At 52.9% G+C, this 25525-nt stretch overlaps 1 protein-coding gene and 1 long non-coding RNA gene across 14 annotated transcripts in view; one reads left to right on the top strand and one right to left on the bottom strand.

The window, feature by feature from the left end:
• LOC133627975 (uncharacterized) overlaps positions 1–25525 on the top strand; it is an 85023-nt gene that overhangs the window by 40177 nt on the left and 19321 nt on the right. For 12 of the 13 annotated variants that reach the window (XR_009820457.1, XR_009820458.1, XR_009820453.1 and 9 more), the window contains 2 exons: positions 11245–11484; positions 24506–24745. This is a non-coding gene — a long non-coding RNA (uncharacterized LOC133627975). Of the gene's footprint in view, positions 1–11244; positions 11485–12392; positions 16376–24505; positions 24746–25525 lie in introns of those variants that run through there. The other variant, XR_009820450.1, reaches the window with a different exon arrangement.
• LOC133627972 (nuclear envelope integral membrane protein 1-like) lies at positions 17751–19408 on the bottom strand. The gene is made up of 4 exons (XM_062015628.1): positions 18830–19408; positions 18359–18532; positions 17989–18122; positions 17751–17881 (listed from the first exon to the last, which is right to left on the bottom strand). The coding sequence occupies exons 1-4, from the start codon at positions 19069–19071 to the stop codon at positions 17844–17846; spliced, it is 588 nt and encodes a 195-aa protein (XP_061871612.1). The 5' UTR covers positions 19072–19408; the 3' UTR covers positions 17751–17843.

The raw sequence follows: 25525 nt of genomic DNA, 5'->3' as shown, positions 1-25525 counted from the left end.
GTGGCTGCTGGAAGTGTCCCCTGTGCAGTTGAGGAGGTGTTTCCATTTAAACATAAGCAAATCCTATTTCCCTGTTGTGCTGAGGGAGCCCCGGCCCAGGCTGCCCAGGGAGGTTGTGGAGGCTCCTGCTCGGGTCACCTTCAAAACTCACTTGGACATGTTCCTGTGGCCTCTGATCGACATGAACCTGCTTTGGCAAGGGGGGCCGGAATAGATCATCTCTCAAGGTCCCTTCCAACCCTCACCGTTGTGTGATGCTGTGAACAGCTTTGCTGCGCACCCTCAGCCAGCCAGAGCTAAAGCAGGACCCAGACCCAGCACAGCCCTGTCCCCCGCTCCCCTGCTCAGCTCCAATCCAGCTCCTCGCTGTCGTCCCACTCACTTTCACTCCACTGCGGCATCTCTGACAGCAGCAAGATCAGAGTCCCGAGGATCAGCACGCAAACCTCGATCAGTTCCATGTTTCCCGCTGCAGCAGCGCCGGGCAGCTCCGCGTCTGCCACTCGCTGAGCAAGTGCCACTGGTGCAGGCGGCAGCACTGAGTGTGGCGCCGGGCTCTGTGATGTCACAGCTGCCGATTCTCTGGTGGGGCCCACGCTGAGGGGTGAAGAGCAACCCCCTGAGGGGCCCCAGACGCAAGGGCAGGGGCCTGCAGCTGGGGAGGAACAAGCCCAGCACCAGCCCAGGCTGGGGGTGACCTGCTGGAGAGCAGCTGTGGGACAGGGACCCGGCAAGTGCTGGTGGGCGGCAAATAAAGATGAGCCAGAAGCATGGTTGAGCCCAAAGAGTCATGGTCAACAGAGTCCAATCCAGTTGGTGTCACAAGTGCTGTCCCCGGGGCTCAGGACGGGGGGCACTCCTCTTGAACACCTTTATTAGTGATCTGGATGAGGGGATCGGTGGCCTCACCGACTTGTCGTGTGGGACTCCACACAGCAGCTTCCCACTTACGGTGATTTCCTACCCCGCGGCAGGATCCATCAGTAAACCAACCGTAATGAGCATCTGTGGAGGAATGGTTAAGGGAGCATGGACATGGATCCTGGGGTATAATGTTAGGCCTGATGGGGCAAGGCAATCTTGCTGCCCGTTCCCGAAGGAAAATACAAAACACCCGAGGTCGTTTCATGCGGTGCTTTATTGAGGGCCCTAGGGACCTGAGGACTACTGTCCAAAGTCAGAGCCCCCCTTAACAGAGATTTTCACAGGGTTTATATACTTTTCAGAAGATGATTGCTTCATCGTACCTACGTGCTGTTTGCTAGTTTTCTTAGGGTTTATTATTACATTGTACTCTTTCATGTAATTTCTTTTAACTATAAATCTTACATTTTGTCTAGACACATGGTCATAAATTAACAAACAAGTATTCATCCAAGATAACAGTCCTAGGAACAGCAGATTATGTTCTACATGCTTCATTTATCGTTTCCACAAGTTCAGCATGCCCTACCAGTTTCAAAGTTAATAGGTTACATAATTACATAAACATAAAACACTCCAACAATGCACTAGGCCTAAATTCAAGCCTTAGCCAAACTACCTCTAACTTGTTTATGATGATTGCTAACAATCTGAGTTCTAGTTATATGAATTTAATGCACAATCAAGACCAGAGTCAGAGCCATGGTTAAAGTAGTTGCTGTCACATAGTCAGCGAAGACAGCAGGCCGCTTTCTGCTCCTTCAAGGTTGGGCTGTTTTCAGCTAACGAGCTAACAGCTCAAGGTGGAAAACAACTTTGGAGAAAAACAAGATGGGAAGATGTGAGGGAGCTTGCTTATGGCAGAAACCGCAAGTAGGATGAACATAAGAATGTAATCTATTAGCTGCTGTTGCTGAGCTAGCTTTGAATCTGCTGTGTGTATAAGTTAGAGCCTGCTGTCAATAAAGAAGAAGATTTCTGCTATCACTCACATTGAGTAGGACTGATTTCTTCCCACCCAGCTGAGAATCGGACCCTGGGTTGATCGCCGCATGAAGTAGGCTTGGAGCTGGTTTTTCAGGCTTCGAGCCTGGGTGTTTCAGACTTAGAGTCTGGCTTTCAGACTTGGAATCTGTTTTTTTTAGGCCAAGAGGCGAAAACTTCGTGGCAAGCATCCACCCCGGGCTCAGGGCTCTGAGTATTGCTGCAGCTTCACCTGGGCTTGCTTCAGCTTCAGCTTGCTTCAAACATCCAGGATACAGGTGTCAGCTAACTTGAGACATTTGGAGTGTCTCCCCTCTGTATCTGCAGCTGCAGTACAGAATGCTGCTTTCTGAAACCTCCAAATCACAGAATCCCAGAGTCTCAAGGGCTGGAAGGGACCTGGAAAGCTCATCCAGTGCAACCCCTCTGCCAGAGCAGCACCACCCAGAGTAGGGCACACAGGAACTCATCCAGCTGGGTTTGGGATGTCTCCTGAGCAGGAGACTCCACAGCCCATCTGGGCAGCCCCTGCCAGTGCTCCCTCACCTCAGCAGGGAACAAATTCTGCCTTGTGTCCCTTTGGAACCTCTGATGTTCCGGCTTGAATGAGGTCAACCCTCAGGCTCCTCTTTTCCAAGCTCCAGAGCCCAGCTGCCTGACCCTTTCAGCACAAGGCAGATGCTCCACTCCAGCATCTCTGTGACCATGTACTGAACTCTCTCCAGCAGCTCCCTGTCCTCCTGCAACTGAGGGGCCTAGATCTGGACACAGTATCCCCGATGTGGTCTCACAAAGGCAGAGCAGAGGGGCAGCAGAACCTCTGTGCACCTACTGCCCACAGCCCTTCTAATCCACCCCAGGGTGCCATTGGCCTCTTGCCTATCAGGGCACGTTGCTGCTCAGGCTCATCCTGCTGCTCACCTGCACCCCCAGCTCCCTTTCCCCTGCACGACTCTTTGAGAGGTCATTCCCCAGCCTGTGCTGGCACATGGGGTTGTTCTTTCCTAGAGGCAAGACCCTACACTTGCCCTTCTTCAATTTCATTAGATGTGTCTCTGCCCAACTCTGCAGCCTGTCTGGGTCTCGTTGAGTGGCAGCACAGCCTTCTGGTGTGTCAGCCACTGCCCCCAGTTTAGTATTGTCTGATGGCATGTGCTGCTGGCCCTTTTGCCCATGGAGGGTTTCCCAGTCCAGCCGTCAAGTCTCTCACCCCTGAGAAGCAACTGGGGCATTTCCTGCCTGTGGCTCCAGGCCTCTGCTCTCCCACACGTGCCCAGCAGCAACCAGGAGCTTGTGCCCAGTGCCTGTAGGTTTGTTCCATGTCACTGGGATACAGTCACCTTCTAATGGGGGATCTGTCCCAGTGTGAAGCTGTAAAACCCAGTCCCAACATGCCATGAGGTGGTGGGAGGTGACAGGAGGCAACAGCATCTTATGGGAGCAGAGGAAGGGGGTTGGATGCGTCGTGACATTCTCCACAACAGCGGAACAGCAGCAGGATCCCACAGACGCCTTTTCTGAGGTGTTTGGGGCTGGCACTGGGGTCCCTTCCACAGTGACTGAGGTTCTGGACGGTGTTGGAACAAACATCCCATCACTGATGGTGTCACTGTCACAACAAAACCTGGGCCTGTGGTCTACAGAGTCAACAAGTACTTGAGTCCAGCCCTGCCACAGCCACCACGAGCCCCTGTCCCTCAGCACAGCTCCATGGCTTTGAGATCCCTTTGGACAGCCCTTTGGGGAAGAAATTGTTCCTCATCTCCAACCTAAACCTCCCCTGAGGCTATTTCAGGCTGTTTCCTCTTGTCCTGCGGGTCACGAGCAGAGACTGACCCCCAGCTCACTGCAGCCTCCTGTCAGGGAGTGTCAGAGAGTGCTCCTGTCTCCCCTCAGCCTCCTCTTCTCTAGGCTCAACATCCCCATTCCCTCAGCACCTCCCCAGCATTCCTGTGCTCCAGCCCCTTTCCCAGCTCTGTGCCCGGCTCTGGCCATGCTACAGCACCTCAAGCACTTTGAAAACTTTAATTTTAGGTGATTGTTGGTAACAGAACCCCCCAAAAAGAACAAAGGCAAATTGCCTACTGCAACCACATACCCCCCCAATCCCTTGCTGCTCTCCCTCTGCAGCACATCCAGCTCCTGACCTCTTAACAAGGACAGGAAAGGTTCAGCACAGGGAGATGTGGCAGCAGTGACAAGCTCCAGGAGTCCCTCAGCTGCTCTGAGGAGAGAAGGACTCCCAAGAGAGATCCTGGTGCTGCTGCAGCTAGGAGGTCCCTCTCTGTCAGTGAGGCTCAGCACGTGCTCCACATCTGTCCCTTCCTGTCTGCTTCTCCTGGTCAACAATCAGAGCTCAGACACAGAGTAGGATGGTGCTGACTTCCACAGCAGTGGCTTTCTGGCTCCCAGAAGGAATCTCAGCAGCTCCAGTGCAGCTTCTTACTGGTCTTGGGAAATGTTACCAACTTGTGTACATCAGAACAGAGTGACAGCCCTCACCATGAGAAACAATAGTTGTGTGGGTGTGATGGCATCAAAACCAGAGACGGTGATGTGCTTGGAACATTGAACACAGGGATGACCAATCAATTAAAAGCTCTGACATGGAGTGGGCCCATTTCCAGTCCCAGAATGCTGGGGGTAGCCCTGCAGAGCTCATCCGGCTAAAGCTTCTGCTAAAGCAGGTTCCCCTCGCTCAGGAACATGTCCAGGTGGGGTTGGGAACCTCCTGAGAAGGCTACCCTCCCTGGGCAGCCTGGGCCAGGGCTCCCTCAGCTCAGCACCAAAGGACTTGCTCCTCCTGGGCCAGGGGCACTTGCTGTGTCCCAGCCTGTGCCCATCACCCCTTGTCCTGCCACTGGCCACCCCAGCACAAAGCCTGGCCCCATCCATCCTCCTTTAGGGACTCAGCAGCATTGGGAAGGGTCCCTGAGCTCAGGCTTCTGTTCCCCAGGCTGAACAGCCCCAGGGCTGCAGCCTTTCCTCCTCACACACATGTTCCATCCCTCAGCATCTTGCTGGCCCTGCCCTGGCCTCTCTGCAGCACTTCCCTGTCTCTCTGCAGCTGGGGAGCCCAGCACTGGCCCCAGGACTCCAGCTGAGGCCTCCCCAGCTCCGGCAGAGCAGAGGGGCAGCACAACCTCCCTGGCCCTGCTGCCCACACTCACTGCCAGGGCCCTGTCCCACAGCTGCTCTCCAGCAGGTCCCCCCCAGCCTGGGCTGGTGCTGGGCTTGTTCCTCCCCAGCTGCAGGACTCTGCCCTTGTCCTTGGTGACCCTCAGCAGGTTCCTCTGTGCCCACCTCTCAAGCCAGTCGAGATCCAGCTGACTAGCAGCACAGCATCTAGGGAATCAGCCAGTGCTCCCAATTTGGTGCCATCAGGAAACTTGCTGAGGGTCCCTCTGTCCCCTCAGCTAGTTCCTTGATGAAGATGTTGAATCGGACTGGCCCCAGAACCCATCCCTGTGGAACTCCACTGGCCACAGGCCTTCAGCCCCACTCTTTGCCACTGATCTCCACCCCCTGGGCTCTGTCCTTCAGCCCCTTCTCCATCCACCTCAGCCCAGTACCTTTGGTGTTTGCAGGTCATGACACTGACAAGTTCTGGAGGACAACACAACAGCCCCCAGCAGCCATGTCCCTTCCCAGGGCCATCACCCTCCCCTCAGTCCCGCAGGTCACGCTCTGCCCCAGCCTCTCCACATCCTTATGGGCCTCTGTTGGTCACTGGCCTGTTGCAGGGGGCTGGTTGAGGTCCAGCTGGGGCTGTGAGGAGCCAATGCACCCCAAGGGCTACATCCAGCATGGCTCATTACCGGGGCAGGTGACACAGCCACTAAACTGGGGAGGAAGCTGGAAGATTCTGGAGCCTGTGCCACAGTGCTTGCATGGCTGGGCTGGTGCTGCCACAACCCAGGTGGCCCTGTGGCCACCGAGAGCACAACTGGCTCAAACCAACCGAACCTTCTGTCCCCTCAGAGTCAGAACCACCTTGGGACTGGGTTCAGGGCAAGGTTGGGGCTGTGTTGAGCTCAGGATGGTGTTGGGTTGGGGTCAGGGCCATAGACAGGGTGGGGAGGGAATATGAAGCATCCAGAGCGGTTATGAGGTTATGAGGCAGTTACTGAGGTGGATGCTACAGGCCACTGGGAGTTATTGGGAAGGGTAATGGGGGGTTATGAGAGGTTTCAGGCCACTTAGTGGGGGCCAGCGGTGGATATGGGGCAGCTATAGGATGCCAGAAGTAGTTACGGGGCATTGGGAGTGGCTATAGGTCAGCTATAGAGTGCCAGAGGTGGTGATGGGGTATCGAGTGGCTATGGGGCAGCTTTGGAGTGCCAGAAGTGGTTACAGGGTATCAGGAGGGGCTATGGGGCAGTTCCGGCGTGCTACAATGTTCTGGTTTAGCAAGGAGCAGCTTTTGGCTTAGTAACAGGGGGAGCGGGTTCCAGTGGAGATCCAGTAAAGAGTTTGCATGTCCTACTCATGGATCAAGCCACAGGCCAATTACAGACTGTCTCATGAGCTACCAAACCAAATCTTTATTAAAACTACAAACAGTCTGTAACAAACTACAGGGATGAAAGAGCAGAGAACCAGGGGCTCCTCGACAGTCAGGAAAAAGCATCAACAGGGGAGTGAAACCTGGAAGGGAAACAAACATGCAGCGAAAGCCCCAGCAGTGGCCAGGTGAGGTCTGGGCCAGCTGAGCACAGCCGGTCTCCTGCGGGGCTGTGGGTCAGGTCACTCACCTGATTGCTGTGCTTGGATTTCTACTCCTAAGTGCTGCTCCTCAAGGAAGCTGCTGCCACGGCCGTACTCCTGCTCGTGGCGAATGACCTCGTAGCGAGTGAGGTGAGAGGCACCACGCAGAAAGGCAGCAAAGCTGGGAGAAGCCCCAAAGCAGCGTCATGCCAGGCCCCGGCACACGGGGAGGAGCGTTTCAGAGCTGGGACCAAGCGGTATCTGCCCTTCCCCCCTGGTAAACCCGGCTTCCACACACCCCCCACCTTCTGTGCCCCCCTCTCCCCATCTGCAAAGCCAGACGGGACAGCACAGCAACCTCAGCCTTTCAGAAGCAGAAGTGCCGGCCAACCCGAACGCAGGGCCAGGAAACGTTACCTCTCTGGAGAGCGGAGGCGTCTCCTTATAGCCTGGACATTGACCTCTGGGCTTTGGCAGTACTTTCGAAGCTCTTTGACTGCCCTGCATGTCTCCACCTCGCCCTGCATTTGATATTCCTCTTGGGTCAGGAGGTGACAGGGGCTCGGCTGAGCCCAAATGCTCCTCCCTCTCCTGCCAGCAGAAGGGCCCCAGTCAGTGCCCGCCCAGCCGGGGCAGCGGGTCAGAGCTGGCGGCTAGAGGAGCTGAGAACGTCCCTCCGGCCTCTGCTCGTCGCTCCTGAGGGAGACTGCCAGCCCTGAGCAGGAGCAGGGCACTCTCCTGCACTGTCTCAGGGACACAGGGACACAATCTCTCCCCAGACCCCACCAAACGTGCCCCAGGTGTGTGACACAGACTCCACCCAACAGCTCATCCAGGCCTGATAATGGCTGGCAAGCAGGAGTGAGCCCGGGTGCTGACAGTCCTCACCTTTGGGCAGCAGAAGCCCAGTACATGATGTAATTGATGATCTTGATGCAGATTGGAATCAGCATCACAGCCAAGGCAAGAGGATGGATCTGGTTGGCTGCATATAGCAGCGGCAGCCCCAGGAGCTGCAGGCCCCAGATGAGATGGATGCTGCGCTCATTTCCAGTGGGCCGTACATGTAGCCCATGTGGAAGGTCACCAAGCTCACAAACAGCAGGTAGCCTGTGGGAGAGCAGAAGCATGGGGCAGTAATTGATGAAGCCCAGTACATAATGTAATTGATGCTTTTGCTACTCCGCCTTGTTCCTTTTCTACTGCCTTTCTGCCTTGTTCCTTTTCTGCTGCCTTTCTGCCTTTCTGCCTTGCTACTTTTCTACTGCCTTTCTGCCTTGTTCCTCTTCTGCTGCCTTTCTGCCTTGTTCCTTTTTTACTGTCTTTCTGCCTTTCTCGCTTTCTACTGCATTTCTGTCTTGTTCCTTTTCTACTGTCTTTCTATCTTGCTCCTTTTCTGCTCCCTTTCTGCCTCGTTCCTTTTCTACTCCTGTGGTAGGCGTCAGGAAGATCTCGGGGATGGAGTGACAGGAGGTGCTGGTGGTAGCAGATATAAGCACGTGGTGCAAACTAGGGGTTGGAGTAAAGTATCATCCATGCTGAGTGTGTGGTGATCCTTGTCCCCTCAGCAGGGGTTGAGTAATCCGTGTGGGCGGCCTGGTGGTTTGCCAGTGGCGGCAACATAATGCCTTTCTGCCTTGTTCCTTTTCTGCTCCCTTTCTGCCTTGCTCCTTTTCTGCCGCCTTTGTGTTGCTCCTTTTCTGCCGCCTTTCTGCCTTTCTCGGTTCTGCGGCCTGGCGCACACAGGCCGCGCCGCCCTCGGGCCGGGAAACGGCTCGGCTCCGGCGACGAGCGAGCGTTCCAGCGGCAGGGAGGCGTGTGCCCTGTCCGATTGGCCGGCGCAGCCGTCAGTCCCCGGGTCCCGCCCGCCTCTTGCTTCCGATTGGCCGGGCTGTGCCTCGCCGTGCTGTGCGGCACCGCCCACCGCCCGCCTCTGGCTTCTGATTGGCCAGAGTGCCGCTCGGCTCCGCCCTCCGCCCGCTGCGGTCCCCAACGGCATCGGCTCGTGCGAGCTCCGGCGGCTGAAGAGCCGACGCCGGCGGGTCCTGGGGGGCTGCGGAGAGCCCGGCGTCCGCCCCGCGGGAGAGGGTGAGCGGGGACCCAGCGGTAGTGTGGGGAGAGCCCGGGGAGGACTGTGGAGGGGCGGGGTTGCGTCGGGGCCGGGCTGGGCAGCGCCGCTTGGGACTCGGCGCTCGGGGATCAGGGGTGGGAAGCGAAGATTGGCTGTGACGCGCCGAACAATCTCTGGAACGCGGTGAAGGGTTCTAAAGCAGCTCTGCATTCCGCCGCCGGCTGCGAGGGAGATAGTTGTGCCCAGCTCGCACACGCAGTTGTCTAACAAAGGGCTACTTCTCCGGTACAGCTAGGGCTCTGCATAAGCGCCTGTTCCATAGGCGTCACCTATCCCTGCTTCGCGCTGTAATAAGTCCTCTTCCAGTTTACGCTTGCGCAGTGTCTCTGGTACATTTCCATGCCACGGAGCAGGCTGCAAACGAGTCTGTTTTTCACGTTCCAAGTCCTTCTTATCTGCAGCTGTCTGCACACCAGCTTCTTAGTTATCAGCATTCAGGGCCTTCAAGGCCTTTACTAAGGAGCACTTTGAATTCCAGCAAGCTGAGGTTTCTTATCATGGTGTTAGTTTACAGTCAATTGCGTCTTTCTAACTTTCTCAGGCCTTTCCCTTCTGTATGTCTGCTTTTGCCCATCAGTTCCCCGCTGTCCTGTAATGATATGGTGTATCCATGATGTCTGTTGCTGTATCTTAACAGCTGTGTGTGTCGTCAACAGAACCTGGAATGGTCCTTCCCATTTCAGCTCCAGGGCTGAGTCTGACAGAGATCTGACATCTACATAATCACCTGGTTCTATGTTATGTACAGGCCATGAGCACGGGTCCCCAAAACGAGTTTTTCCACTTTTCTGAGTTGTTTTTGTAAGCTTATTCCATAGTCAGTTAACACCTTGGCACCAACTTGTGTTGATGTTCCTGCTTGGACTGAATAGGGTCTCCCATACAGTATTTCAAAGGGACTGAATCCCTCCTTAGCCCTTGGTTTGGTTCTTACTTGCAGCAAGGCTAGAGGTAGTGACTGAGGCCAGGCTGGTCCAGCTTCTTGGCCCAGTTTTACAGTCTCTAATTTAAGAAGGTGCTTCATCTTCTCCACCTGGCCACTTGCTTGGGGTCTGTAGGGAGTGTGCGACTGCCAGTCTATCCCCAGAACCCCACTGATTTGTTGGGTCATTTTGGCCACAAAATGAGGGCCTCTGTCTGAGGATATTACTGCTGGGACCCCAAATCTTGGTATTACTTCATGTAGTAAAGCCTTAGTTACCTCTCTAGCCTTGTTTGTTCGGCAAGGGGATGCTTCTGGCCGTCCTGAAAAGGTATCAGTTAGTACAAGTAGATATCGGAAACCCCCTTTTCTTGGAAGTTGTGAAAAGTCAATTTGCCACCACTGTCCAGGGAAATTACCCTTCCCTATCTGCCCTGGCTCCATTTCCCAGCTTCCCTGTGGGTTATTCTGTAAATAAATCTCACATTGTTGTGTTACTTGTTTGATGGTTGTGTACAAGTTACGGGCAACAATGTGTTTGCTCAGATACTTACACGGGCCTTCGACTCCCCAGTGAGACTTTCTGTGTTCAGCCATGATTCTAGCCCAAAGTCATGTGCTAGGCATCACTACTTTCCCTTGTGGTGTTGTAGCCCAACCATTTTCCTCTGTTTTTCCCCCTAAATCCTGAATCAATTTCTGGTCTTCTTTCAAACAGTTAGGAAGCTGGTTGATTGGGATTTTTCCACCTGGAATCCAAGACTGTATCTCTGCTGTGCCTTTTTCAGCTGCTCTCTTTGCTTCCTGGTCTGCCATGGAATCGCCTGCCTCTTGTGCAGTTGTTCCCTTGTGGTGAGCTTTGCAGTGCATAATCGCTACTTGCTTTGGTAACTGTACAGCTTCTAAGAGTTTGAGAATTTCCTCTGCATGTTTTATGTGCTTCCCTTGGGTGGATAAGAGTCCTCTTTCTCTCCAGATCGCTCCATGGGCATCAACCACTCCAAAGGCATATTTGGAATCTTCCTGTCTTTAGCAAGCTCTAATGCTCGAGTTAAAGCTATTATTACAGCCTTTTGTGCAGAGGTGCCTGAGGCGAGGGCCCCAGACTCTATTACCTTGTCTGTAGTGGTCACTGCGTACCCTGCTTTGCGCTGTCCACTTTTGATGAAGCTGTATACCATGTGTCCTCAGCATCCTCCAGCAGTTGTTCCTTTAGCTCTGGTCAGCTGGAGTAGACTGCTTCAATGGTTTCCAGGCAATCGTGAGTCAGTGGTTCCCCTGTAAGTCCACTAAGGAAAGATGCTGGGATGAAGCCTTGCTTCTTTGACTGTCTTCCCCGGCCCCGTTGGCTGCCTTGTCGTTATCCCTGCCCGTGTTCTGAAAAGGTGCCGTCTTTGCATCCTCCTTGTCTCGGTGCCTCTGTTCTCCAGCCTCTCTTTCCAAGCCCCCTGTGCCCTTTGCTTCTGCTGCTGCACTTTCCTCGAGGCCCCCTGGGCATCCAGTTTCCTTCCTGCATTCCCGCTGAACTCGCCGTCTCTCTCTTTGTTTCAGCAGGGTCCATCTTTCCCGTTTCCAGCCTGGATATTGAAGAGAGCCCAGGGCGTTCAGGAGCTGCTGCTTTCCTCCTCTGCCATGCGGCCAGCCCGCTGGAGTGCTGCCTCCTGCACCAAGAGCCCTTCTCCGGGATGAGACCCGTGTGGCAGCTGCCGGGGAACCGGCCATCTGGCTGAGCAGCTGCCGTCGTCCTGTGCCCCAGGAGAAGCGGCCGCAGTGACTGTCTGCTGGGAGAGCCCTGAAGAACCCTGGGCAGCCAATGGTAGGTCCCACTCCCCCCTCCCTGGGATGGGGATCCTCTCTCATCACAACGCTTATAACACAGGCTCTACTTTACTTTTGCATTTCTCCTATTCTTCTGCTTTTCAGTTTTTCTCCTTTTCTGCTTTTCTCCTTTACTTCAACTTTTCTCCCTTTCTGCTGCCTTTTTGCCTTGCTCCTTTTCTGCTGCCTTTCTGCCTTGTTCCTTTTCTACTGCCTCTCTGCCTTGTTCCTTTTCTGCTTCATTTCTGCCTTGCTCCTTTTCTACTACCTTTCTTGAGTCTAAAATGTTTGCAGAGAAAACAGTGTCATGCCAGGCCCTTGCACACAGGGAGGAGCGTTTCAGGGCCGGGACCAAGCGGTATCTGCCCTTCCCCCCTGGCACACCCAGCTTCCACACACCTTCTGTGCCCCCCTCTCCCCATCTGCAAAGCCAGAAGGGACAGCACAGCAACCTCAGCCTTTCAGAAGCAGAATCGCCGGCCACCCTTGTGCACAGGGCCAGGAAACGTTACCTCTCTGGAGAGCGGAGGCGTCTCATTATAGTCTGGACATTGAGCTCTGGGCTTTGGCAGAAGCATACTAGTGGGATCCCAGGCAATTCTACCGGTCAGGCCATTATCAAACGTACTCATCAAACCTTAAAAGGACTCCTAGAAAAACAAAACACGGGGCAGGAGGGGGTGAGCCCTCAGGATAGATTAATGAAAGCCCTTTATACAATGAATCATCTCAGAACTGTGGCAAAGCCAAATGAGCCACCGGCATTAACACACTTTGCCCCAATGAGTCGGGATTTGGAGTTTACTGACAAATCTAAAGTTTGGTATAAGAATCCCACTGCTGGAGAGTGGCAAGGGCCTGCAGATCTGTTAACGTGGGGAACAGGCTGTGCTTGTGTCGTTACAGATCAAGGTCCCCGGTGGATTCGGGCAAAATGGATCAAGCCACATCAAGCCAAAGGACTTAATGACTGTAAGAGCAACGGAAAAACAATCTTGAGGAAAGAACCAATTGATCCACCCTCAATCCATCACCCTGTTAAAATGTAAACCCTCTCAACTGTGCCACTGCATATGCTGCTGTAAATTCCTCCAGCTACCTGTATCATATTAAAAGAACTGAAGAACTTAACAAGACGGCCAATGGAAACTTGAAAGCAAAACTGGTGTGTTTTCTACAGATGAAGAGATATTTCCTGCTCACAGATCAGCATGCGAAAGAAGTGGAAGAAAAGTCCAAAACTACATTCAGAAAACAAACCTCAGTGGAAGCACAGAGAACTCATCCCTTCTCACCAGTGTGCGTCGCTCCTAGCAACACACATCAGATTACGTTCATTTTGAGTTCATGGATTTCTGTGCTGCATTGTTCAGTCAGGTAGCTGTTATTGACCTTTCGTTGTAAACTCATGGCCATGGGTAAAAATAGTTCTGTTTTCTTCATGTACCTTTAATTTTGAAATGTGTTGCTGAAGGCTGGCTGGTCCAAAAAGAAAAAGGGGGGAATTGAAAGCACAAATGTGGCTTGGACCAGCCAGCCTGAATAAAGATGGTAGGGACAAGTTAATGCAGCTGGCAAGCTACTTCCACTTATCAGAAACAGATGCTGCAAGGTACTCAGTTGGGCCCTGGGTGATCACAGGGGCAGAAGCAGCATAGAAGGAAGTAGCTAGCAAAGGAAGGGTGGCTTTGAGTCAACCCTGTTGGTTGTACCACTTTGCCCGTGTACGGCTCTGCACGTGCATTACCTAGATTCTCTACATCTTTGACTGAATATAGCTTGCACTGCTCCAACAGTGGCAGATTGCGCTGTTGGTATTGATCCTCAGGAGGGAGGGGAACCAGTAGAGATTAAAGCTTCAGGCTATTCTGCTCTCTCCCCTCCTCCAAGGTCCAACATCCACTGCCTTATTTGGTTGTTTGCTCGGGGCTCAGAGACCCCTCTTTGCGTGTGGTTTCATTGGTCTTTTGTACTATTTGTCCTACTCATTGAGTTACAGATTGTCTCATGAGGTACCAAACCAAATCTTTATTAAAACTACAAACAGTCTGTAACAAACTACAGGGATGAAAGAGCAGAGAACCAGGGGCTCCTCAACAGTCAGGAAAAAGCATCAACAAGGGAGTGAAACCTGGAAGAGAAACAAACATGCAGAGAAAGCCCCAGCAGTGGTGAGGTGAGGTCTGGCCCAGATGAGCACAGACGGTCTCCTGCGGGGCTGTGGGTCAGGTCACTCACCTGATTGCTGTGCTTGGATTTCTACTCCTAAGTGCTGCTCCTCAGGGAAGCTGCTGCCACGGCCGTACTCCTGCTCATGGCGAATGACCTCGTAGTGAGTGAGGTGAGAGGCACCACGCAGAAAGGCAGCAAAGCTGGGAGAAGCCCCAAAGCAGCGTCATGCCAGGCCCCGGCACACGGGGAGGAGCGTTTCAGAGCTGGGACCAAGCGGTATCTGCCCTTTCCCCCTGGTAAACCCGGCTTCCACACACCCCCCACCTTCTGTGCCCCCCTCTCCCCATCTGCAAGGCCAGAAGGGACAGCACAGCAACCTCAGCCTTTCAGAAGCAGAAGTGCCAGCGACCATGTGCACAGGGCCACGAAACGTTACCTCTCTGGAGAGCGGAGGCGTCTCATTATAGTCTGGACATTGACCTCCGGGCTTTTGCAGTACTTTCGAAGCTCTTTGACTGCCCTGCGTGTCTCCAACTCGCCCTGCTTTCGATATTCCTCCTGGGTCAGCAGGTGACGGGGGCTCGGCTCAGCCCAAACGCTCCTCCCTCTCCTGCCAGCAGAAGGGCCCCAGTCAGTGCCCGCCCAGCCGGGGCAGCGGGTCAGAGCTGGTGGCTAGAGGAGCTGAGAACGTCCCTCCGGCCTCTGCTCGTCGCTCCTGAGGGAGACTGCCAGCCCTGAACAGGAGCAGGGCACTCTCCTGCACTGTCCCAGGGACACAGCGACACAACCTCTTCCCAGACCCCACCAAAGGTGCCCCAGGTGTGTGACACAGACTCCATCCAACAGCTCATCCAGGCCTGATAATGGCTGGCAAGCAGGAGTGAGCCTGCGTGCTGACAGTCCTCACCTTTGGGCAGCAGAAGCCCAGTACATGATGTAATTGATGATCTTGATGCACATTGGAATCAGCACCACAGCCAAGGCAATAGGATGGATCTGGTTGGCTGCATATAGCAGCGGCAGCCCCAGGAGCTGCAGGCCCCAGATGAGATGGATGCTGCGCTCATTCTCCAGTGGGCTGTACATGTAGCTCATGTGGAAGGTCAGCAAGCTCACATACAGCAGGTAGCCTGTGGGAGAGCAGAAGCATGGGGCAGGCAGCACCCAGCGGGCTCAGCTGGGCTGACAGGAGCTGCCGAGCTGCACTCTCAGGGCTGCAGGGAATCCTGACGCCTGATGCCACGTCCCTATGGCCCAGCTCCCCCTTCCCAGAGCTCCCCCAGCTCAGCAGAATCTGGGTGGGTAAAGAGAAAAGCTCTTCTTCTCTTTTCATTGCAGTGCGTTTGTGTGGGCAGCTTTTTGTAGCAGGGGTACGGTGGTGGCTGCTGGAAGTGTCCCCTGTGCAGTTGAGGAGGTGTTTCCATTTAAACATAAGCAAATCCTATTTCCCTATTGTGCTGAGGGAGCCCCGGCCCAGGCTGCCCAGGGAGGTTGTGGAGGCTCCTGCTCGGGTCACCTTCAAAACTCACTTGGACATGTTCCTGTGGCCTCTGATCGACATGAACCTGCTTTGGCAAGGGGGGCCGGAATAGATCATCTCTCAAGGTCCCTTCCAACCCTCACCGTTGTGTGATGCTGTGAACAGCTTTGCTGCGCACCCTCAGCCAGCCAGAGCTAAAGCAGGACCCAGACCCAGCACAGCCCCGTCCCCCGCTCCCCTGCTCAGCTCCAATCCAGCTCCTCGCTGTCGTCCCACTCACTTTCGCTCCACTGCGGCATCTCTGACAGCAGCAAGATCAGAGCCCCGAGGATCAGCACGCAAACCTCAGTCGGTTCCATGTTTCCCCCTGCAGCAGCGCCGGGCAGCTCCGCGTCTGCCACTCGCTGAGCAAGTGCCACTGGTGCAGGCGGCAGCACTGAGTGTGGCGCCGGGCTCTGTGATGTCACAGCTGCCGATTCTCTGGTGGGGCCCATGCTGGGGGGTGAAGAGCAACCCCCTGAGGGGCCCCAGACGCAAGGGCAGGGGCCTGCAGCTGGGGAGGAACAAGCCCAGCACCAGCCCAGGCTGGGGGTGACCTGCTGGAGAGCAGCTGTGGGACAGGGACCCAGCAAGTGCTGGTGGGCGGCAAATAAAGATGAGCCAGACGCGTGGTTGAGCCCAAAGAGTCATGGTCAACAGAGTCCAATCCAATTGGTGTCACAAGTGCTGTCCCCGGGGCTCAGGACGGGGGGCACTCCTCTTGAACACCTTTGTTAGTGATCTGGATGAGGGAATCGGTGGCCTCACCGACTTGTCGTGTGGGACTCCACACAGCAACTTCCCACTTACGGTGATTTCCTACCCCGCGGCAGGATCCATCAGTAAAACAACCGTAATGAGCATCTGTGGAGGAATGGTTAAGGGAGCATGGACATGGATCCCGGGGTATAATGTTAGGCCTGATGGGGCAAGGCAATCTTGCTGCCCGTTCCCGAAGGAAAACACAAAACAACCGAGGTCGTTTCATGCGGTGCTTTATTGAGGGCCCTAGGGACCTGAGGACTACTGTCCAAAGTCAGAGCCCCCCTTAACAGAGATTTTCACAGGGTTTATATACTTTTCAGAAGATGATTGCTTCATCGTACCTACGTGCTGTTTGCTAGTTTTCTTAGGGTTTATTATTACATTGTACACTTTCATGTAATTTCTTTTAACTATAAATCTTACATTTTGTCTAGACACATGGTCATAAATTAACAAACAAGTATTCATCCAAGATAACAGTCCTAGGAACAGCAGATTATGTTCTACATGCTTCATTTATCGTTTCCACAAGTTCAGCATGCCCTACCAGTTTCAAAGTTAATAGGTTACATAATTACATAAACATAAAACACTCCAACAATGCACTAGGCCTAAATTCAAGCCTTAGTCAAACTATCTCTAACTTCTTTATGATGATTGCTAACAGTGCCATCAGGAAACTTGCTGAGGGTCCCTCTGTCCCCTCAGCTAGTTCCTTGATGAAGATGTTGAATCAGACTGGCCCCAGAACCCATCCCTGTGGAACTCCACTGGCCACAGGCCTTCAGCCCCACTCTTTGCCACTGATCTCCACCCCCTGGGCTCTGTCCTTCAGCCCCTTCTCCATCCACCTCAGCCCAGTACCTTTGGTGTTTGCAGGTCATGACACTGACAAGTTCTGGAGGACAACACAACAGCCCCCAGCAGCCATGTCCCTTCCCAGGGCCATCACCCTCCCCTCAGTCCCGCAGGTCACGCTCTGCCCCAGCCTCTCCACATCCTCATGGGCCTCTGTTGGTCACTGGCCTGTTGCAGGGGGCTGGTTGAGGTCCAGCTGGGGCTGTGAGGAGCCATTGCACCCCGAGGGCTACATCCAGCATGGCTCATTACCGGGGCAGGTGACACAGCCACTAAACTGGGGAGGAAGCTGGAAGATTCTGGAGCCTGTGCCACAGCCCTTGCATGGCTGCGCTGGTGCTGCCACAACCCAGGTGGCCCTGTGGCCACCGAGAGCACAACTGGCTCAAACCAACCGAACCTTCTGTCCCCTCAGAGTCAGAACCACCTTGGGACTGGGTTCAGGGCGAGGTTGGGGCTGTGTTGAGCTCAGGATGGTGTTGGGTTGGGGTCAGGGCCATAGACAGGGTGGGGAGGGAATATGAAGCATCCAGAGCGGTTATGAGGTTATGAGGCAGTTACTGAGGTGGATGCTACAGGCCACTGGGAGTTATTGGGAAGGGTAATGGGGGGTTATGAGAGGTTTCGGGCCACTTAGTGGTGGCCAGCGGTGGATATGGGGCAGCTATAGGATGCCAGAAGTAGTTACGGGGCACTGGGAGTGGCTATAGGTCAGCTATAGAGTGCCAGAGGTGGTGATGGGGTATCGAGTGGCTATGGGGCAGCTTTGGAGTGCCAGAGGTGGTTACAGGGTATCAGGAGGGGCTATGGGGCAGTTCCGGCGTGCTACAATGTTCTGGTTTAGCAAGGAGCAGCTTTTGGCTTAGTACCAGGGGGAGCGGGTTGCAGTGGAGATCCAGTAAAGAGATTGCATGTCCTACTCATGGATCAAGCCACAGGCCAATTACAGATTGTCTCATGAGCTACCAAACCAAATCTTTATTAAAACTACAAACAGTCTGTAACAAATTACAGGGATGAAAGAGCAGAGAACCAGGGGCTCCTCAACAGTCAGGAAAAAGCATCAACAGGGGAGTGAAACCTGGAAGGGAAACAAACATGCAGCGAAAGCCCCAGCAGTGGCGAGGTGAGGTCTGGGCCAGCTGAGCACAGCCGGTCTCCTGCGGGGCTGTGGGTCAGGTCACTCACCTGATTGCTGTGCTTGGATTTCTCCTCCTAAGTGCTGCTCCTCAGGGCAGCTGCTGCCACGGCCGTACTCCTGCTCGTGGCGAATGACCTCGTAGCGAGTGAGGTGAGAGGCACCACGCAGAAAGGCAGCAAAGCTGGGAGAAAACACAAACCAGCATCATGCCAGGCCCCGGCACACGGGGAGGAGCGTTTCAGAGCTGGGACCAAGCGGTATCTGCCCTTTCCCCCTGGTAAACCTGGCTTCCACACACCCCCCACCTTCTGGGCCCCCCTCTCCCCATCTGCAAAGCCAGAAGGAACAGCACAGCAACCTCAGCCTTACAGAAGTAGAAGTGCCGGCCAACCCGAACGCAGGGCCAGGAAACGTTACCTCTCTGGAGAGCGGAGGCGTCTCCTTATAGCCTGGACATTGATCTCTGGGCTTTGGCAGTACTTTCGAAGCTCTTTGACTGCCCTGCGTGTCTCCACCTCGCCCTGCATTTGATATTCCTCTTGGGTCAGCAGGTGACAGGGGCTCGGCTGAGCCCAAATGCTCCTCCCTCTCCTGCCAGCAGAAGGGCCCCAGTCAGTGCCCGCCCAGCCGGGGCAGCGGGTCAGAGCTGGCGGCTAGAGGAGCTGAGAACGTCCCTCCGGCCTCTGCTCATCACTCCTGAGGGAGACTGCCAGCCCTGAGCAGGAGCAGGGCACTCTCCTGCACTGTCTCAGGGACACAGGGACACAATCTCTCCCCAGACCCCACCAAACGTGCCCCAGGTGTGTGACACAGACTCCATCCAACAGCTCATCCAGGCCTGATAATGGCTGGCAAGCAGGAGTGAGCCTGGGTGCTGACAGTCCTCACCTTTGGGCAGCAGAAGCCCAGTACATGATGTAATTGATGATCTTGATGCAGATTGGAATCAGCATCACAGCCAAGGCAAGAGGATGGATCTGGTTGGCTGCATATAGCAGCGGCAGCCCCAGGAGCTGCAGGCCCCAGATGAGATGGATGCTGCGCTCATTTCCAGTGGGCCGTACATGTAGCCCATGTGGAAGGTCACCAAGCTCACAAACAGCAGGTAGCCTGTGGGAGAGCAGAAGCATGGGGCAGTAATTGATGAAGCCCAGTACATAATGTAATTGATGCTTTTGCTACTCTGCCTTGTTCCTTTTCTACTGCCTTTCTGCCTTGTTCCTTTTCTGCTGCCTTTCTGCCTTGTTCCTTTTTTACTGTCTTTCTCCCTTTCTCCCTTTCTCCTGCCTTTCTGCCTTGTTCCTCTTCTGCTGCCTTTCTGCCTTGTTCCTTTTTTACTGTCTTTCTATCTTGCTCCTTTTCTGCTCCCTTTCTGCCTCGGTCCTTTTCTACTCCTGTGGTAGGCGTCAGGAAGATGGCATAAGCGCCTGTTCCATAGGCGTCACCTATCCCCGCTTCCCGCTGTAATAAGTCCTCTTCCAGTTTACGCTTGCGCAGTGTCTCTGGTACATTTCCATGCCACGGAGCAGGCTACAAACGAGTCTGTTTTTCACGTTCCAAGTCCTTCTTATCTGCAGCTGTCTGCACACCAGCTTCTTAGTTATCAGCATTCAGGGCCTTCAAGGCCTTTACTAAGGAGCACTTTGAATTCCAGCAAGCTGAGGTTTCTTATCATGGTGTTAGTTTACAGTCAATTGCGTCTTTCTAACTTTCTCAGGCCTTTCCCTTCTGTATGTCTGCTTTTGCCCATCAGTTCCCCGCTGCCCTTTAATATGGGCAAATTCATTTGCCAAATGCATTTGTACCTCTGGAAGGGGAATTGGAAAGCGATTCACTTGTAGCTCACCTTTTAACGCATTTTCATGGGCACTAGACATGGAAGACAAAATTGTTAGTTGTCGTTGCCTTCTCCAATTCCAAATAAGCAGCTCAGCAGAGAAAACAAAGCTAACTGAGACTAGTATGAAAAGGCCTATAATGGGGTGACACATCTTATTTAGGATGCCAGTCACAGTGGGGGACCGTCCAAACAGCACATCCCAACAATGCTTGTTTGTGTCTTCTCTTACTCGTTTCGGTACCCTGGTTATTCCCCTGGTGTCATAGTGAACTGTTAGCGGGGTCTTTCCTCCTTTTTTTTGGTTTTTTTTTGTTGGACCTCGTTTAAAATTTTGATCAAATCCTGATGTTTCTTTAGTTGTGTCACCAGCGTAAGAGTCATTGCAATAGGTACAGGTGATAATTTGGGAAGCATTGGATAATTTGATTTTATCAGTTGGTCAGATACGACCGGTGCCAAACAAGAAAAGTCACACCCAACAATCTGAACAGGGTTACAAATCCAGAAATGAGAATGATTCTTACTCTCCATGATTATCTTATCTACTACTAGAGATGTGCAAGCAGTCCTTAAACACACCCAACCTTGGCCAATATATACAATTACAGTCTTCTGGTCAGCATGCGGATGGATCTCCAAGTGACAGGTGCTTTGCTCGGTGTCGAGGCAGATGTCTTGGGCATCGAGTGTGCTATTTTCACAGACGAGTCCTTGTTGCTTTCGAGTAATGCAAGTCTCCAAATTTACAGCTTGCCACTTGGCGTGCGCTATCGGTGCCCACGTTAGTCAACACAAATGCCGTGCCCGTGTCAGTGATGGGGTCATAGGTAACATTTAGCAGAGTCCCCCAAGATTGAAGCTCCTTCTCTATGTCTGTGGCACTGTTCCAAACCACCTTCCGGATTTCAGTGGGGAAACTGCCTTCACCACCCTCTCGTATAATTAGGGCGGCTACCGACTGCATCCATAATTGCGCCTGTATGCAACTGAAGGCCAAAGAGACATTGTCCGTACCGTTGTCTGGACCGTACCGAATTGCTTTTCCACTTTTTCCCACCTTGGTAACCCTTTTGATAAAAGCCACTTGTTAGTTCCTAATGCTGACAGAGAATATTGCAAAGCTGTTTGTAACCTTATCAGATCACTGTTTGCAGTGGCCAATCTGTTCATTAGTATTTCTGAATCAACTCCCTTTAGGACCTCCAATCCTGTCCCCAATACACCAGTCTCTCTGCGTTTGGCCCCTAAAGGGCCCTTGTTTCTGCAGCCAAGTTGTCCAGCCCTCAAATGATGTTTTCAGGAAGGGAGAGCATGCTGGCTGAATGCCAGAAACACTGATGCTCATTAGCATTTCAACACGTTTAAGAGACCACTCTGGGTTAAACAACATTTGTTATTGACCTATATTCTTGATCATGTATGGCCCAATCTCAAAGGTCTTTAGCTCTAACCTCAGGTCAATTTTGACTTTATCGTGCAGTGCCCGACCTTCCAATCCTTGCCATCAGCAGGTGACCAGGGCTGGTTCAGTTCGCTTAAAATTAAACCAGCACTCGGGTCTCTCTAGGCACGCTTCTCCAAGTTCATTTGAAGATGTCATCACCGTCTCATCATCCTGGTGATACGCTTGGCATCCCACTGTTATCTCATTCCCCATTTTTGCCCATAACCGGGTCATCTCGTCCCCATTACCTCTGTGCCACTGACTTTCCTGGTATACCTCATTCCCGTGAGAAACCACCGTAGCCAGCCTTGTTCTTGGATCCACCTTTCCCTTCATCACAGTATGGCTCTTCTGAGCATGATTCCAAGGCCAGTCCTTAGGCTCTCTGTTGCAAGCGAGGGAGAAGATACTAAAACATATTAAAAGCTCAAACTCTTCATTAATAATTTTAAAGGTCTGCTCTTAAGATTGTGAGGACTTTTGCCGGGGTCGGAGTCTTAAGGGTCCAGTCTCTGTTACCTCCCAACACTGCTTGTGAGCTTTCTTTACTCTGGTATGGTGTATCCATGATGTCTGTTGCTGTATCTTAACAGCTGTGTGTGTCATCAACAGAACCTGGAATGGTCCTTCCCATTTCAGCTCCAGGGCTGAGTCTGACAGAGATCTGACATCTACATAATCACCTGGTTCTATGTTATGTACAGGCCATGAGCACGGGTCCCCAAAACCAGTTTTTCTACTTTTCTGAGTTGTTTTTGTAAGCTTATTCCATAGTCAGTTAACACCTCGGCACCAACTTGTGTTGATGTTCCTGCTTGGACTGAATAGGGTCTTCCGTACAGTATCTCAAAGGGACTTAATCCCTCCTCAGCCCTTGGTTTGGTTCTTACTTGCAGCAAGGCTAGAGGTAGTGACTGAGGCCAGGCTGGTCCAGCTTCTTGGCCCAGTTTTACAGTCTGTAATTTAGGAAGGTGCTTCATCTTCTCCACCTGGCCACTTGCTTGGGGTCTGTAGGGAGTGTGCGACTGCCAGTCTATCCCCAGAACAACACTGATTTGTTGGGTCATTTTGGCCACAAAAGGAGGGCCTCTGTCTGAGGATATTACTGCTGGGACCCCAAATCTTGGTATTACCTCATGCAGTAAAGCCTTAGTTACCTCTCTAGCCTTGTTTGTTCGGCAAGGGAATGCTTCTGGCCATCCTGAAAAGGTATCAGTTAGTACAAGTAGATATCGGAAACCCCCTTTTCTTGGAAGTTGTGAAAAGTCAATTTGCCACCACTGTCCAGGGAAATTACCCTTCCCTATCTGCCCTAGCTCCATTTTCCAGCTTCCCTGTGGGTTATTCTGTAAATAAATCTCACATTGTTGTGTTACTTGTTTGATGGTTGTGTACAAGTTACGGGCAACAATGTGTTTGCTCAGATACTTATACAGGGCTTCGACTCCCCAGTGAGACTTTCTGTGTTCAGCCATGATTATAGCCCAAAGTCATGTACTAGGCATCACTACTTTCCCTTGTGGTGTTGTAGCCCAACCATTTTCCTCTGTTTCTCCCCCTAAATCCTGAATCAATTTCTGGTCTTCTTTCAGACAGTTAGGAAGCTGGTTGATTCGGATTTTTCCACCTGGAATCACAGACTGTATCTCTGCTGTGCCTTTTTCAGCTGCTCTCTTTGCTTCCCGGTCTGCCATGGAATCGCCTGCCTCTTGTGCACTTGTTCCCTTGTGGTGAGCTTTGCAGTGCATAATCGCTACTTGCTTTGGTAACTGTACAGCTTCTAAGAGTTTGAGAATTTCCTCTGCATGTTTTATGTGCTTCCCTTGGGTGGATAAGAGTCCTCTTTCTCTCCAGATCGCTCCATGGGCGTCAACCACTCCAAAGGCATATTTGGAATCTTCCTGTCTTTAGCAAGCTCTAATGCTCGAGTTAAAGCTATTATTTCAGCCTGTTGTGCAGAGGTGCCTGAGGCGAGGGCCCCAGACTCTATTACCTTGTCTATAGTGGTCACTGCGTATCCTGCGTTGCGCTGTCCACTTTTGATGAAGCTGTATACCGTGTGTCCTCAGCATCCTCCAGCAGTTGTTCCTTCAGCTCTGGTCAGCTGGAGTAGACTGCTTCAATGGTTTCCAGGCAATCGTGAGTCAGTGGTTCCCCTGTAAGTCCACTAAGGAAAGATGCTGGGTTGACAATGTTAGTTACTGTTTTCTGGACAATTGGGTCTTCAAGGCCCTTACTAACGAGCAGTTCGAGCTCCAGTGAGCTGAGCTTTCTTATCATGGTGTTAGTCTACAGTGAATTGTGTCTTTCTAACTTTCTCAGGCCTTTCCTTCCTGTATGTCTGCTTTTGCCCATCAGCCGGGCTTTTGTCCGCCCTTGTCTGGGGGCGAGCGGTGGCAGAGCCAGTCCCCGGCAGCACAGAGCACGGAGGAGGGAAAGGTGCTGCGGGACGTGGCATGAACGGCGGCAGCTTCCTGAGCCTCGGCGCTTCTCTGCAGGAGCCCCCTGTGCCCGGCTCCGAGGGACGGGCGGCCCCTGAGCTCAGCGACGGCGCAGCAGGTACTGGCAACGTCCCCGCGTCCTCTTGCTTCTGTCTCGTTGTGTTTCCCTCACATGGCTTTTCTTCACCTGCTGCCCTACACGCTCCCTCCTTTTTGTTCTCTGCCTCTCAGTCACTCTTGTCCTCTCCCTACCCTGAGTGTTTCTTCTTCAGCCTTTCTTTATTCTTTTCCCTCTTAATCTCCTTGCTCCCTGTCACTTTGGAAGTGTGTTTTCTCTCCCTCTCTCTCTCTCTCAGGCTGCCATGCTGCCCTGCTGGGTTCTGTGCTGCAGCGACTCTCCTCGGCAGCCTGGCTTTCTGAAGGCTCTCTGCTCAGCTGCGTTGCTGTAGTTGGCTCTCCCTGTTTCTTTGGCTTTATTTTGCCAAACTCCCTCCCTCTTAAAATGTTCTTTCTTACCCCTCATTGTACTGTCTTTGCTGGGTGTGTTGGTGGCTGTGTCTTGGCCTGCCTTAGGAGCCTTGCTTCTTTGACTGTCTTCCCCGGCCCCGTTGGCTGCCTTGTCGTTATCCCTGCCCGTGTTCTGAAAAGGTGCCGTCTTTGCATCCTCCTTGTCTCGGTGCCTCTGTTCTCCAGCCTCTCTTTCCAAGCCCCCTGTGCCCATTGCTTCTGCTGCTGCACTTTCCTCGAGGCCCCCTGGGCATCCAGTTTCCTTCCTGCATTCCCGCTGAACTCGCCGTCTCTCTCTTTGTTTGAGCGGGGTCCATCTTTCCCATTTCCAGCCTGGATATTGAAGACAGCCCAGGGCGTTCAGGAGCTGCTGCTTTCCTCCTCTGCCGAGTGGCCAGCCCGCTGGAGTGCTGCCTCCTGCACCAAGAGCCCTTCTCCGGGATGAGACCCGTGTGGCAGCTGCCGGGGAAGCGGCCGTCTGGCTGAGCAGCCGCCGTCGTCCTGTGCCCCAGGAGAAGCGGCCGCAGTGACTGTCTGCTGGGAGAGCCCTGAAGAACCCTGGGCAGCCAATGGTAGGTCCCACTCCCCCCTCCCTGGGATGGGGATCCTCTTTCATCTCAAGGTTTCTCTCACAGGCTCTACTTTATTTTTGCATTTCTCGTATTCTTCTGCTTTTCAGTTTTTCTCCTTTTCTGCTTTTCTCCTTTACTTCAATTTTTCTCCCCTTCTCCTGCCTTTCTGCCTTGCTCCTTTTCTGCTGCCTTTCTGCCTTGCCACTTTTCTGCTTCCTTTCTGCCTTGCTCTCTTTCTACTACCTTTCTTGAGTCTAAAATGTTTTCAGAGAGAGTCAAAGCAATGAGTACACTGAGAGAAAGAATATTTGAAAGGTATCAAAGAAAGAAAATGTAAAGCAAATGTAAAAAGAAGGTTTTAAAAACGAGGAGGGTGAGGAAATGGATAAAAAACCCCACACAAATACAAAAGAGGGACAGCAAGTTCAAAGTTCAGAGCTCACCCCTGCCCTGCTGAAGTGTGGGTGCTAAATGCCAGGTGTGACCAGGGGTATATGAGCCACAGCTCCTCCACTGGGAGCTCATTCTTCTCCTGGATGTGTGCTCTGAAGTGGGGTTTGGAGGCTTCTGAGTTGCATGTGCAGAATATTCCAAGCTGCAGTGAGGGCTGAGGTAAGAGCGTGGGTACCGAGCCATGTGGCGAGACATGGTTGGGCAGAGATTCTGATGTGCTTGAATAGGGAAGATTCAAGGCAGATGTTTCTTTCCTTCCAGGAGATTCTCACATGTGAGACTGTTAAAGTAGAGAATCACACAATGGAAGGAAGGGACTTTTCGAGA

Source organism: Colius striatus, chromosome 26 (genome assembly GCF_028858725.1).
Source record: "Colius striatus isolate bColStr4 chromosome 26, bColStr4.1.hap1, whole genome shotgun sequence".
Classification (NCBI taxonomy): domain Eukaryota; kingdom Metazoa; phylum Chordata; class Aves; order Coliiformes; family Coliidae; genus Colius; species Colius striatus.
This window is presented reverse-complemented; position numbering and strand designations above follow the sequence as displayed.